Below are 16,038 nucleotides of genomic sequence, written 5' to 3' on the forward strand. Positions count from 1 at the left end.
CAACTGGATGACACGGGATAACAGATTTTTTTCCCGCCTGCGGCTCTGGAATATCGAAGTGAATCGATCTTGTCTTGTCCTCAAGAGAAGGACAACAAAACGGTTCAGTAGGTTGTGATGTGCCCTCAGCAGAAACGTTCATCTTCGGTTGTGTACGAGTGCAACACGCTGTCAGATTTATGTGTTGTACTGGAGAAAGAAAACAAAAAAAGAGATTTAAGCGTCCCGACCAGGAAACGTAACCGTGAGTGTTTAAACGGTCGCACACTTGTACAAACATTTGGATGCTAAACACTTACTGCACCTACAGTGTTTAGATGTTAACACGCGAGGGTTAAGTTGGTTTAACAATATGCACGCGCGCACACATGCGTATGTTTCAAGGGAGCTGGCACCAATTTCAGATTTATTTCCAGTGTGGAGAGTTGAGCGGCACAGAACACACTCCCGGTGGTGAGCCAGGTGTCAAAGCCCATCATATATCATATAACACACACATCTACGCCAGGCCTCAGCCACACAGACGCGCAAGCAAATATAAAGCAGCAAAGCACAGACAAGCAGCTGCTGTGAGACTTGGTGCAGGACAGCGTTCAACACATTCCTGTGTTATTGTTAATACAGTCAGTGCTGAGGAGCGGCACTGTCATTTACGAGAGTTAATACAGGAAAGCGCCTTTCCTAGAGGAAAGGCTGTGTTCAGATTCACGGACCCGAGGGTCCTGCTTGAGACTCCGCAGACACCCAATGCTGACACCTGTATACAGAGGCCTGTCTGGCAGATAAGACCAGTAAAACGCACTAATCTCAGAGTAAATGTTTAGTAGGGAAGGAGAAGGAAGAGAGAGGAAGGGAGGGGGTATGATAGAAAGGGAGACAGACCTGAGGTCACCAGAGGGACACACACACACACACACACACACACACACACACACACACACACACAGGCTTGTGCATGAATTGCATTACAGCTCAAAATCAAGCATTTTGAGGGTTGAAGAGGAACATGGAGGCGATGTGATGACGGCATAACCTACAGAACATGTGAGAACAGCTGCTATTGGTTAAGGGAAATTGAGAGATTAATACGAAATACAGTCAACTTGTTTGAGGCTCAGCAACGTTCCGTGTAAAGTGTACAAACGTACATAAATGCTCATGCATGTGCACGTTTGTCCACTTATGAAGAGATGTGCTCAGAGCTTTAGATGACTCCAGACAGGAAGTTAGAGATGTTTGCCAGAAATCAAATATAAACCTAATGTTGGTGGGAATCAGTGAGAGTCGGGAGCTCAGGGGAATCATGTCTGCAGAACGTCATTTTCATTTAGTTCACACAGACCTCTGTGATCCAGCTGAAGCGCGAGCACATAAAGCGTACATTATTGGCATGGCTGGACGCCACTGCAGGCTGCTTCTTTATTAAATCTGTTTTAAACACTGCCCTGGAACTTATAAATGCGGCTTTCATTGCTGGGACCGTGGTTAAAAGTAGAGCCTCCAGCTCAGCCGGGTTCACTCTGCTATAATAAATACCAGGGAAACTCAAACACCAATGTTTTGTAACGTAATGCAGACCACTTCAAGAGCATGAGAGCCCACATCCAGTTAACCCGGAGCTTAGGACAAATATTGAACGGCGAGTTGGCCGCGTAGCCGATACTTTGTGTAAGCAATTGAACAACCACCTGAACCGAGTCACCGCCTCATCCTGCATGTCTGCGTCTTCACCAGAAAGACTGATAAGAAAGATAAACCAGCAAAGCAGCAGCATGTTCCATATCACATCCCCACTAGATACCATAACATTTACTGACAGTGTTTGCAAAGGCTCGTCTGGAAACCACATATATTTTAAATAATATTCACATTGTGCTCTTGCTAATAATTCTTGTCCTGCTTCTCTTCCTGAATCTTTGCCTGGACGAATATTCCTGTGTTAATTACTGCGTTGTTTCACTGACTTTGTTTCGCAGGCAGCATAAAATGACATCTGCTGCTGTAGCGATACTATTTTTAAATCTGCTGGAGCGTAGACGAACAGTCAAGACCTTGTCTACACGTGGTGGGATTCTTTGAGACTGAGCTCAACAAACGAATTATGAATAATTACGTAAACTCTCAAAATACCTGCTGGTAATAATGCCACACTCCAAATGACATGTGCATTTCCCGACACACTCTTTTTCTCCAATGCTACATCCAGTCATCCAGGTGTGTTGTTTGCGCCCACTACAGCAACGCAACTAAGGAAGGTCTGGAGGCGAGGAAAGGCTTCTAAGCTCACATCACCTGAACACTCTGAAAAAGCCAATCCCTGAAGTTTCATAAGGCAAAGTCTGAGGAGCCTTGGAGTATCTTTTCCAGCCAGAGAAGAACCGGGGTGACCCCAGTTTCTGAAGAGAGAGTCCCATTAGACGTCTGTGAGCTCTGTCATTTTCTCCTCTTAAAATCACCCAGAATCACCAGCCTCCTTTCAAAGCCCCGCTGTTAGTGTGAGCTCAGCTACAGCAGAGGCAGACAGAGGGAACGAGGGTCTGTGACCTTCCCTGCCTCTGATTCACAAACTGTTGCACAAAGCAACAAAGTATCTCATTTACAGTAACAGTCTTCTTTTTAAGTTTGGACCAGTCATCTCCAAATGACCATCAGACAGAGATAGTTCTTTGACTGACCCAATGCTTTCAGGGCTCCTTCCTCACTACGTTATAGTACACTATTTATTTGACGTGTGTTAATATTTGAAACAACCATTAAAGCCATGAACCGATGCTGCCTGCAGCCATAGATGGGTTTTTAGGAGCCTGGCACTTATCGTGATGTGGGAACTCTCCTCCATCAATCTCACTCAGTGGATGACAGTTAATTTGCTTCCTTTTCCCATGTGCTTGTTTTCTCTGAGAGTGAGTGAGAAGTATGTCAGGGCGTGTTTTTCTCCACTGGATGCCCCCGAGGAGAACAAGCCAAAACAAATGGCAGTGCCCACAGAGAAACTCTGTGTTGAGTCAGTGTGTGTGTGTGTACGTGTGAGGCAGTAAAGTGGAAGAGGCCGCGAGACAGAGAAAGTGTAACATGCTTTGTAGAATTTCTTTTGTTTTCTTTCATAAATGTTTGGATTTACTAAACAAAAAAAAATGTGTATTGAAAAGTTCATTTTTAAAATGCATTTGTCTAAACAGGTATTGTATTAAAAATAAACCCTATTTTTTTCCATAATGTGAAATTTTACTCAGTCATCCAGCCGCATCCAGCAGCATTCATCCGAACAAAGCCTCCAATGCGGCACTGAAAGGATGTGGCACCATCCCTACTTGTTATTAAGTGGCTCCTCTGTCTATATTTATTCATTCTGACTGAAAGAGCAGCAAAGGTGATCGCTGGCTGCATTATGGGTCCTGGCTGAGCCAGTGCTCGGAGCCCGACGCAGAGTCGCTGTGGTTACGGCATAAACACAGGAAAGGCCCAAAGCAGGCTTCAGGATGTGTTTATGTGCATATAGTGAGTGATCCATGTGTTTATTTGTGTAGCCAAATCAAAGACATCACTGACCTTGTGTCTCTGAACGCCTTCGTTTGCATGTACGTAAAAAACGAGACGACTGCACTGAGATCCGTGGACTGACTACACTGTTGTGCTGTCGTTTACCTCCAGCTTTACATTTCTAAATCAAGCCATTTATCAGGATCGACTCGCAGCATTTCAACTAGAGCAGCTCATGCTGTGATTGCGTGGTCATTTTATAAAGGTTAATCAAACAAAGTACATCAGATCAATGTAAGAGGCTATTATAAGATGTCGGCCAGAAATAACCTCCGCAATTTATTCCTGTGACAGCCATTTAAAGGCCTTATGTAACCGCTGACCCGGAGCACTGGAGCCTGTCATCCATCATGTGCAGAAGCGAAACTCATGAACTCAAAGGCAATTTTGTGGTAATACATTTGGAAATGGAAGAAAGTTGGGAGTCATTGAAAACTGCTTGAATGCACCGTGTGTTCCAATTCACCTAATACACTAGTTTGGCTCAAAAGCGTCCTGTGCTGCGGATTACTGCTGTCACATGACATGGTAAATACGCCCCTGACGTTCTATAGAAGACTGATCCGATGCACTGAGCAAGTATGAGCACTGAGTACAGGCTGTGCTGTGTGCGCCCACCATTGAATCCTCGTCCGCAATGAAGACGGTACAAGCCTGAGCCTGCATGAAGGACAGGATGGTGCCCGCGATCTTCCTCAGCAAAACCTCCAGACACTGCTGCTCCTCGAAGATCAGGCTCGCCAGGTCCAACAGCACCTGAGTGTGTGAGCACAGGCACACACACACACACACAGACAGAACAATCAAACAAGGCTGTGGTTTTAGCTCACAAAGCCTCACACAGGCACGCTCGCGCCCACCTGGTTGCGTCGGTTTTCCAGCTGTGACGTCTCGTACAGCTGAGCGTTGTGCAGGACGATGCCCGAAAAGGCCAAATAGGCAGAGAAGTCCTGTTGGAGAGGGAAGACGGGATTAAAGACTGGGCTGTTGCTTGAAAAACAAAGATAAATCAGGAAAGTAGAGAAAGTTGTGTTGGGGAAACAAGGACATAAACAAAGTAGAAAAAGACAGTTTGATGAGCTGCAGTTTGACACAAGGTGCTGCTACACGATCTGTATCTACGTCTCTGATGTCTATAAACATTAGAGAAACTTCCTTCAAGTGGGACTGTGAACTTTGCTTACCTTTTCATCCTGCTCCGTGAAGGCACCGTCCTCCCCGCATTTTTTATTGATAGCCTGAGCCACCCCCACCACCTGCAAATGATGAAAGGGAGCATAAAGAACAGGCCTCCATGATGATGAGGAGGGCTTTGTTCTATGGAGCCTCCTGTGCTTAAGCTTGACAATGTTTCTTGATGGAAGGTCATCGTACATAACCGATACTGTTTTGAACTGTAAATGATAATAAATCATGCCTCAGTGTGTGTGTGTGTGTGTGTGTGTGTGTGTGTGTGTGTGTGTGTGTGTGTGTCACCTCATCTCTGTGGTTCTTGATAGGCAGACAGAGGATGCTCTGGGTTTTGTAACCTGTGATCAGGTCGACCTCGGCGTTGAACCTCGGGTCCTGAAGAGGCAAAGGGCGTAAACACGACTCACTCCCACATGTAAACCAGCTTCGTCTGTTCATAACAGCAGCCCGTCGGTTATTTAAGGGCCTTTAACGATTGCGCTTAGACCCTCGCTTACAGAGGCCATTTGAACATTCAAGCCACACGCAGCAGGACTGATCTGCATTCAAACCCCCGTGAATGTGAACAACCACCTGAACCGCCCACACTCACAGCGTCCTCAGCTCCACGGTCAAACCGTGACGAGGCAAACTTCTTTCCTTCGGCGCGTGAGTGTTGCGTTTGAGTGTGGAAAGTGGCTTCTGAAGGCTGGGGGAGAGGACAGGTGGGTGAGGAGATGTTTCGTTTGGACTCTTTCCCGGCGACTCTCACTCCCACCTGCTGACCTTTGAAACACTCTGTCCACGGACATTATGCTCTGGAATCAGGAGGACTGCATCGACGGCTACAAGTGGAACGCTGCTTGATTTAAAAGGACTCTTCAAGCAAACAGGTGTCACACGGTAAGAATAATGACTCATGTTTATGTTAGCAGAAATTCTTCTTTTACCCAAAAGGCCTGTGAACTGGTTCAACCTTCTGAGAACCAGTCTGCTTCTCCATGGCCTAACCAGCCATGGGAATAACATCACCTCATCACGTATTGAGTCAAAGAGTGAACGTCCTCACGGCTGCAGCTCTTGTGGTGTGTTCAGGGTCTGGACTGGTCACTGCAGACCAGTGAGGGGTGCAGCATAGAGGACGGTCCACTGGTCTGGACTCCATGTGGATCTTATCTTGACATGTGGTTCAGAAATGAATTGAGGACCACAAGATTCCAAGCACGATCAGATCCAGCATTTGTGGCACGTGCCGGACACATAAGTCCAATGCATGAAAGCACGTTGAAGTGGACCAGAACCAGTCGTGGCAGACAGGACCCAGTCCTGGCTCATGCTAGTGGTGCCAGCTCCCTAGGAGAACAGTAATTTCCAAAACAACATCCACTCCACACTGACACAACGTACTTCCTACTGACCTCATCCTATAACCAAATACTTGCTTTCTGAACATGAGACACACAAAGGTTCTGGTCGTTGTCAAACCTACAGTACACAAGCATGTGACACTGATGTCATTTTAGAGATATTCTGAGCGTGTTCCCGGATATTTGGCAGAGCCTGAAATGTTGAAGTGTTTCAGATATATTCCTACAGTAAATACAGTTGGGAGGCGTTTGGAATTTTAATGACATGCTGGGGGTTTTATCACAGCCATTGCTGCAGTGTGAGGTTTATCACAGGGCTGTCTAATAGTTTTCCATAGGGAGTTCAATTTGATTCACTCGGAGTCATAATTATCAACAAACCACGGCGAAGGAGCCTGTACAATGTGGTCTGCGCTGTGAATGTGAGAGGGGGTCATGGCATGACCGCTATTAAACTGGCCTCCTTTGAAAAACCCCCTACTGATCCATTTCAGAGGACGTCGTGGAACCATCACTCATCCCACCACGAGTCAACCCGACACAAGCCACAACATCCTTTCATTGCAGCAAACCTCACTCCAGAGCAGAAAACTCCCTACCCACCAATGGTACACACACACACACACACACTCTCATCTGACCAATTCCAAGAAAACTGAATCTGGAACCACTGAACTAAAAACAAATGGTCAATGGATGACGGATACGTCTGACAGGGTTTTGCTTTTAATGACTGCGATCTGCATGCAACGCAGTGACGGCACCATCGAGAACACGATCCCTCAGCCTCTCTGCTGATTGGTTTGGCCCAGGCAGCTGCCAAACACTCGGTCCACAGAGGCCTGTACTAATGCGAACAGACACGAGGGTCGTTCATCACTGCGCTGCTGAAATCAATGTAATCCTGAGCAGACTAATGAGAAGTTAAAGGACCAATCAGAAAGCTGGGGAGACCCTCGGATGACGCTGATGGACTTCCTGGAAGCAGTATCAGATTCTCCACATGCACAGTCTGCAGTGTGCACACACAGGTGAGCCTAATGTGCAATGACTGGCTCCATGCACTTCATCACACACAAACGCTTTTATCTCTGTGACAATGCTACAGTACTTGGGTTTAACAGGTTCCTCTCAGGCTCTTCATCAAACAAAGGTCAGTAGAAATAAACATACAAATAACTAGCGACAAATGTTTGGCTACCGATCTAACAGTACACACATGTGCCAGACCTTTGTGTGTGTGTATTAGCATGTTTTCATTAAAGTGAACTGAAGCCCTCAACAGTGTCAGAAATATGTTCAGCCTCTAGGAATTTTAGTTGAAACCTACAGTAGGTTTTTATCCAGAACACAGGATAAAGTCTCGTAGACCGAGGCTTTTGTTGCGTGAGCTCTAGATTGTGAACACAGGCAGGTCTGGTGAAACATGTGCATGATGAAAGTAAGACTATAATTTCTCAGTGTGAAGACTTTGGTCAGTAAAAGTTCACAGTTCTACCTTTTCTGCAGTGAATCAGACGGGTTACTTTTGTCTGAAGGACTTACTTCCATGAAGTTTAAAATCTCAACTTTTTCATCCAGTTCTTCCTTTTTTGCCTTAAGACATCTGTTTTAAAAAGTAGTAAAACATTTTATATCCTCATTACACGCCTGTACTGGCCCAGCACTGTCTGTTCACTAGGTGAGATGAAGTAAAATAGATATTAGGCAGATAAAGTAGATGAATAAATAAAGTAGATGAATAAATAAAGTAGATGAATAAATTAGTTCAGAAAATCAGACCCCATTCACCAGACGAGGCCCAGTCCAAAACCTCCCTTTGACAAACCAGGCTGCACTAGACTGAAACCAGAACACACCTAGCGACAGTTATGTCAAAGTCAAATTTAATGTCTAAGAAGTCAAATGAAGACAAACTCCAAGGCAAATCAATGAAAAAGGCTTTGAAAATATAACCCTTAACCAGCTTAATCAATTTTATCTCCATCCTGAACTCTAATAAATGTGTTCTACACTTCAACAAAGCCAGAGGATTCACAAATCCAAAAGAAGGACAAACGCTCATCAAAGCACTGTTGGTCCAACAAAAATGTGTTTATTGCTTGTCACGCTGGGTGTTGGAACACATGGTAATGATCTGCGTCAGTCTGTGTAAAACCACACAAACCAAAAAAGACAGGGTTTAAGCTTTGTGCTACACTGTGAACATGTCATACGTGGATTAAATCTCAGTAGTTCAGAAACCATTAAGCCATTTGTGTGAAGACGAAATCTCCAGAGAAGCACTTCGACCTACTTTTACGCCTTCTACCCCCCTCAAGTCTGTTCTGTCAGCAAGAACCACCAAACATACCCCAAAGCAAACACCGGCCTGCTCCAACGCACAGCGACTCCCTCCGGGCTTCAGCAGCGTCCCCGTTCACAAAACAAGCCCTCACCTCGTAAGCATTCTTGATGTTGAGTGGCTGGCCCGTCGCGGCCACATGTCCCACGATGCCCTTGTTCCACTCGAGCCGGATGCAGCTACTGGAGGATTCCTCCAGGGTGGATCCCTCAGCCACATCAAACAGCCGGCTCACCAAGAACTTCCTGTTGGAGCTGTCCTCGCCCACCTGGGACCGCACACAGCCAAATATAATGTTACGTGATCACATGACTGATTGAAAACATAAGAGCAAACCTTAACACCATCACGGGTTGAGGATAGAGCTCATGCTCTATAACTAGTTTTGAGTTAGAGTTTGTCTATATTTTCTGGCTCAAGCTGTAAACACCCATATAACTCAGTAAAGGGTTCTATCCATAACAGAACAGAGGTCCTTTCCCTGCATACGTACCAGAAACAGTGAGTAGCGGTCCGCAGCAATCAGCTCGTTGATGTGTAGGAAGATCTTATGGCAGAGGGCCGTCACATCCAGATGACTCGACACGTCCTTCACCAGCTCCAGCAGCCTGGCGCAGCGGTCCCCCCCGCTGCCGGTACCCGTCCCCGTGCATCCGCCTCCGCCACCACTGCCGCCAACACCCCCCTCGCCCATCACTGAGCCTCGGAATGGGACAGTTTCGCGGTCGGCGTCGCTCAGAAACGTCAACGAACCCTCAGAGTCTTTCACCACTATGGGTCTGAGCGGGCGGTCGAACTCGGACGCCGAGATTTTGCGGGTCGGGGTGCCGGGGGCCGGGCTGGACACCGAGGCCGGGGAAGGGGAGCGATTGTCCAGAAGGGTTAGCGTGGGGGGGTAGATGGTGGAGGCAGGGGTGAGGCCGGCGTCTGTGGAGGACTGGTGGGCCCGATGCTGTTGGGGGTTGTCTTTAGAGGATGAAGGCTGGATGGTGTGGACACGCTCAGCAAACCAGGCATTCACCATCTCCCTGTAGCAACAGAGAGGAGACCGATCAGCCTCTAAGACCATGCAGGTCAGGGGACACTGATGCAGTGCTGGAATTGGTAATGCCACCGGAAACACCCATAGATTTGTCACTGGAGGCACCGCTTACCTCGACATATGCAGACCGTTTATTCCTGACAAGAGCATTTACTGAATGGCTGAGGGAACAGACCACGCTGTCCAGCAGGTAAAATGATTAATCCACCCCTGACATCCCACCAGGACACAAATTCCTATTTTTCCGAGTACCACAGCAAAAATAGACACCCGTCCATGGGAGTTTGCCTGGATAGTTTACACTATGCTGTAATCTTCCCTGTAAAAGGCAAAACATGAGAAAAGGGCCAAATTTGGATGAGGTCGGATGTGGGCGGAAGGGACGGTAAAGAGAGCAGGGCATGAATTACTACCACACAAGTGAAACTCTGATATCTAATCATGTCTAGAACTAAAAACAACAGTTGAAGCACCACTTGCCTCCTAATTGCAAACAGTTCAAAACATCATTCGTTTTCCATCCTATGCGATAAACGACGTCCATATTTCACATCTGAGACAATGTTCCAACAGTGACCGACACACGCTTGGTTTCTCCAGACGCTCATCATCAGCTGACCTTTAATAGAGGCAGTTCATTTTGATCAGTCATTAGAGTTTATGTACCTACACTAGCTTAACAGGAGCAATGTATGAACATTATGTGATGATGGAGGAGGATCCAGAGCATATACAGTCAGATCGGTTTCACATACACACCCTTTTTATAAAGGACTCACAAGGGCCCTAAGCTTTTGAACCTGTACATTCTTTCAAATGTTGCATAAGGCACATTTGAACTTCAGAAAGCATTTTAGAGTATCAGGAACATTGTTTTTTTCTACATACATTTTCAATGAAGGTATCAAGATATAGGTTTACCAGAGCTGTAGCCCTACCCCTTAAAAAGCGTAATCTTTCTGGGGCCCAATCTCTGCTATGAAAATGCTAACTCCAATTCCTTTAAATGGACTTTAACCCTAGAAAGGGTTTCCGCACTTCACTTCCTGGACAAGATAATTACAAGGAATTTGCCAGATGTAATTCACACATAGTGTCCTTCACAGACTCTATAACAAAGCCATTAAAGACAGCGGTATTTTAAAGCAGCTACGCTTGGTTCGGCTGTGTGGCTTCTTCGAGACTTCATTCTAGATCTGCTTGACCTGAGAGCTCATACTACACTTCAGGTCAAATACATATACAGTATGTAAACAGTGAGAAGCTGCTCATACAGTAAATTTGTTTACTCAAATTTATGCAAAAATCTGAAAACAAATTTGCTGCCGGAGGTGAAATATAAGAAAGCATAAACTGTTCATATGGAAATAAGGAAATATTCCATGGTCATATGGAAATATTTACTAAAACAATTCTAATGTGTGGATGTGATGATGAAGAATCATCTAGAATCTCTAGGTTCCACCTGAGCACGGCCCAAACCTGTAGCACATGGTAAAAGGGGGTGGCCATGAAAGTAACCGTGGTATTTTGGGGTCGGGGCCGAACAAAGAAAACCTGGAAAGCCACTGAGAACGGACGGTTATCTGACGGCAGCGTATCAGAGGCAGTCAGGTCGAGCCCTCGTACTCCATCTTCCACTGAGCTCCCCACAGAGCTGACCCTAATGTAGGCAATCCATGAGGGGGGGGGTGAATCAATAACCTCTCTAAGAAATGCCTCCCAACCAGAACGCCAGAATGGCTGACGTGTGCAGGGCGCTCGCCTGGGGCCGATCAACTTTTTTTTTTTTTTTTGCTTGTAATGTGGTCGAAAACAGCAAAGGGGACAAAGCGATGTTTTTAGTGGAAAATATTTGAAGGGTCAGAGAGGGAGAGGGCGTTCTGTGGTTGTTGGACGAAAAGAAAAGTAATTGAAGTCGCTGTGGCGGTTTATAGTGCGTAAATGGATCTGAAGGGGTTTGTCACTGAAACACACAGAACTTGAGCGTCCCGATGAAGCGCTGCCAGGGTGATGAAATGCACAGATACGGCAAAAAGCTATATCCGTTACGAGATAAGGCTGAAAAAGGAGGATTTGAAATCAGCAGCACTTTTTTTCTTGCTTTTTAAAGTCCAAAACGAGGCTGCAACTGGGGGGAAAAAGTCATTTCATTTATGGCACAGTCACCTATGTGAAAGGCTTGTATAATTATCGCCATGGACCCATTCAATAGGACATGCTAGGAATTAAACAGCAATAAAAGTTAATGATTAAAGGGCTCCGTGCAAGCCTCCGAGCTGTAACTGATTGTCAAGTGGAAGGTGAAATGAAATAAAGCTGAACCGCGAGCAGCCAGATGGCGCAAACGGCAGCAGTGCGCTGCCGCATCAGCGCAGGTACCGCACCTGAGCGTCCGGGTCACGGTGGACCCGACAGAACCACGAACCCCTACCCCCCCATCGACGTCCTGACTTTAACACCTAACAACAGCCTAAAATAACAGGGAACTAAACTTAGCGGTTATCTGCCGGGCTGTGCGCAGTTTGTTTGTGTTTGATCTATCGGAGACTAAACGAGCACACGCTTTCGGGCTGCGCACGAGCACAATCAGTGAGGTAAACAAAGTCAGTCCGCGCTGAGCATCCGTCCTCTTTTACCTTGACGCCTTCCTGATAAAGTAGGAGTGGGTGAACTCCAAGTGGTCGTCCAGCCACGCTTCCATCCTCTCGCTTTCTGGGGAACAGCAGTCCTCCATGGCGCAAAGGCGACAGCAGTCTCCCACTTTGAGCCGCGTTTAGCGTCTACATCTATACGCGGAAGAGCCGGCTGAGGATGCAAGGAAGAGCGAGGGGCTCCGAGAGAGAACCCGAGAGAGAGAGAAGGGGGGGGGGGGGTCGAGAGTGAGGGGTGTTCGCCGGCCGGTCGGTGCGCTCGGATCATAAAAAGCGGTGAATGTGCACTTCCTAGTTGGTGGAGCGACTGTTGGAGAGAGAGGGAGCGAGCGAGCGAGCGACAGAGAGAGAGAGAGAGAGAGAGAGAGAGTGCGGCACTGTTTCAATGAAAGCCGCTTCAAACACGTAGAATGTAGGCTGCACATATGAACGTGAAATGTTATACAGGACTGAAAAGTTATTAAATTAGGAGACGATGTTTTGTAATTGACCTATAAAGAAAAAATTTAAATCATTTCAACTATCCGTCTCATTGTATGTGAGTCATGGGTTATTATTTCTAGTTTACGTGCGTATGTGCTGCCACGTCCAAGAAAAGGGTCTTCAAGTGCAGTCATCTTTGGTGCAACGGCACGTTAGAATACGCAAACTCGGAGAACTGCACATTTGAAGAAAACTTTTTTTTTCCCAAGATTCAAACTACTGTAGAAAAAACACAACACTTTTATCAGTTCTCACCCCTCGTGCTCTTTCCTGAAGGCCATGAAAACATCAGCCAGGCAGATAAAGGTGACGTCATAGTCAAACAGCATTAGCTTGGAGTTAGCGGAGGGAAGCCAATCAAATCACCTTTAGCTTTATATGGTAAAATGAGCATCTTCAGCACTTGCAGGTATGAACATGAGATATTTATGTTTTTAGTAAAGAACTATTTAAGTAAACTGCAACTTTAACGATAACTTCAAATTAAATCACCCGACAGCAGCTGCATTCAGTGAGAAGTAAAGTAGGCATTAGCACCTTTAACGAGGAAGATTCTGTCATATTGAGCTGCTAGCGCTAAACTCTAAAGCAAGTTATTGTTATTAGCTTGTTTTTCTAGGTATTTCATGTTTCTTAGCCTTGCTTTGCATCCAGCAGCACAATACTGTTCACCCATTTATTTCAGCGTTTACACCACAATGCACATTCATAATTTATCTTCTCTAATAAACAGAGGTTTGGCATTATTTATGTTGTGATGTTTAGTTTATAAAGTGCTGATTTATAGTAACTAATATCCATTTTTGGCTTTAGCATTTTAGCTAGGGCCTTCTCTGAAATATGCAGGTAATTTTTCTCACATTCCAATAAGTAGCAGAGCAAACTTAAGCAAGTATTTATGAAAAGAGCCAAATTCAATATCAGGTTTTTATACAAATATTTGGAGAACGCATACTCAGCAGTTAAAATAGTTTAAATATTACTGCACCTTGTCAAGGCTATCAGTTTTAAATAGTGAACCCTGGAAGTAGAGGGAATTTGGAGAAGATGGAATTTCTTTTATGAGGGCAGAATGGTCACATATACAACTCAAAAAGCTTCTGTATGCATTTGTTTTGAACCTGTTTAGGCTGTATACTGTAATTACGCTTTTAATTCCAAATAAACAACTTACAGTAAACTCTAGCTAAATTCTTCTCCGGTTATTTCTAAATCAAATAACCGGAGAAGCATGGGATTTTATTGATGAAGTCTAATGGCTCTCAGTTTCTGTGCTGCACTGGTCTCCAGTGTCCTCCAAGCTGGACACTTGGTCTTTCTTGTGGTGTCACCTTACCAGCAGATGGTGGCTGGTGGTCCCCTGGGGAAGCTAGCTGCAGCATCCCAACCCCCTTCAAGCCTTCCACCACCCTATGGGGGCCATATAAATAGATGCTTATTCTATAGCATTACATTCTGTGAGCGGTCCTTCTCTTTCTTAAGATTGTACTATACATTCATTGAAATAGGTGCAAGGTTTTGACAAATGGAAGCAGACAAGTCAGTCACCTCGGGCTCTTTGACACCCTAAATTCTTTTTATCATCTTGTCTGTACCACTTAGGTTTTCACGTGGCACTGTAGCTGTGCTCCACTGCTGTTGACTAGACAATGACCACATACAGTAGGACAACGATTAGATTAGATTAAACTTTATTATCATTACACATGGATAAATACAGGGCAATAAAATTAGGTTGGCATCTAACCAGAATGGCAATAAGCAATTTGTAAGTGCAGAATATACAGTACAAATATACAATACAGTAAGCACAAGATTATTATTGACATAGTGTATAGTACATATGAACTACTAGGAAACTACAGTAATATACAATGGAAGTACCATGGACCTTATTATACAGATGGGAGGAATACAAAATAATGTACAGATTTACTGATGATCGTGCATGGTTAGTTGCATTGTATAAAGCTACCAGCTAATACTTATTAATGAGTAAATTAATCAGTGACCTGGTCCAGTAAAGTGATGGCTACAGTTAAAATTTACATGTGCAGGAGAGATGAGGAGGGGTTTGAGTTTAGTAAGGTAACACTTGTGGTTCTGAGTCTGGTGGTCCTAGTGCAGAAGCTTATAAAGTGCCTCCTAAAGGGCAGGAGGCTAAAGAGTCCATGTGAAGGGTGAAAGGAGTCCTTGGGGGCGCTGGGTCCACAGGAGCTTGAATTTGGTATCATGTGCCATCCTGATGATGTGGATAGGGGTCATGCGTGACTCTGTCTTCCATTCTGAGGCCCACAATAAGCTCCTTAGTTTTGGTGGAGTTGAGGAGCAAGTTATTGTCAATGTATCACACAGTCAGGCGCTGAACAATGGTGTTGTAACCATGCACAGGTTTGCAAGTGGGACTGGACTGAGTACACAGCCCTATGGTACACTTTTATACAGTGGATGCCGGTGGAGTGGGTGTGGCCTGACCTGACAGGCTGAGGTCTGCTGTCAGACCAGTTGCAGAGGGAGGTGTTGATTCCCAGATTATACCAAAGGTAAAACTGTGTTTAATGCTGAGTCCTGCTAGTTGATGAACTTCAGCTCACCAGTTGCTCAAAGCACTTCATAATAATGGGGGGGCAGTAGTCGTTCAGGTAGTTTTGGGTGGAGGGGTTTGGCAGTGATAAGTAGCTTGGCGCCTTTGATGCCCCTTCTCAGGTATGTACTGAAGGCCTGCGCATAAGCAGGAGCCGTCTCTCCTTGGTAATCCAGGGCTCTGGATTCAAAGGCAGACCTAGTTTAACAATGCTGTCACTTCTAAGCAGGGAATACACTTGTTCTGCAAGAGAAACTGTGCCAGCAAGCAGCAAAAAGTGGCATCTAAATGAACATCCTGCATAACACACTGTGCTTCTCTGTGCTCAGATCAGAGCTGACATGTTTGAAATGCTCTTTCCCGTGAGATCGGTTGGTCAGTGAGTGTACATTACATGAGAGAGTGTTTGTTCAAAATAAATATTAATCTATTGGCATGAAACTACATTGTACAGTGGTACAAGTCTGTGTGAAGCCTATATGAAGCCCAATAGTTATTTTCTGGAATTAAAACTGGACATATTTTCAGTCTTGTATTTAAAACCACACCTTTCAAGCATATACAGTACTCTAGGGCTATTGGTTTACATGTGGCTAATGCTAATTATTTATTTATTATTAATTATTTATTGTCCATCTCAAATCAGCAAAATAATACATTGCACTTGTCCTCCATGTTGACACATCATACAGTTATATACTGTACTTATACTTCAGGCACAAGCATCAAACCAGGACAGTTGTTAACATCAGGCACCTAACCATCTTGTGAGGCGTTATGGAAAGAATGCCGTTTGGGTAAAAATAAGAACTGGGGTTGTGTAATGATCATGGCCATAGTTAGAACAAACAGCT

General features: G+C 45.1%; 1 protein-coding gene across 8 annotated transcripts in view; it reads right to left on the reverse strand.

The window, feature by feature from the left end:
* The window catches only part of pde5ab (phosphodiesterase 5A, cGMP-specific, b), a 41,781-nt gene that overhangs the window by 14,465 nt on the left and 11,278 nt on the right, over positions 1 to 16,038 (reverse strand). For 5 of the 8 annotated variants that reach the window (XR_008693390.1, XM_029132430.3, XM_029132410.3 and 2 more), the window contains exons 1-7: positions 12,103 to 12,352; positions 8,915 to 9,449; positions 8,516 to 8,689; positions 5,017 to 5,106; positions 4,725 to 4,796; positions 4,401 to 4,490; positions 4,159 to 4,296 (exon numbers count right to left, since the gene is read on the reverse strand). Coding sequence is in view for 6 of the 8 variants with exons in the window: in XM_029132430.3 (XP_028988263.1) it covers positions 4,159 to 4,296; positions 4,401 to 4,490; positions 4,725 to 4,796; positions 5,017 to 5,106; positions 8,516 to 8,689; positions 8,915 to 9,449; positions 12,103 to 12,200 (1,197 nt within the window). In the remaining 2 variants the exon portion in view is untranslated. Of the gene's footprint in view, positions 1 to 4,158; positions 4,297 to 4,400; positions 4,491 to 4,724; positions 4,797 to 5,016; positions 5,107 to 8,515; positions 8,690 to 8,914; positions 9,450 to 12,102; positions 12,354 to 16,038 lie in introns of those variants that run through there. The other 3 variants (XM_029132438.3, XM_055504985.1, XR_008693393.1) reach the window with 2 other exon arrangements.

Source organism: Betta splendens, chromosome 2 (assembly GCF_900634795.4).
Source record: "Betta splendens chromosome 2, fBetSpl5.4, whole genome shotgun sequence".
NCBI lineage: Eukaryota > Metazoa > Chordata > Actinopteri > Anabantiformes > Osphronemidae > Betta > Betta splendens.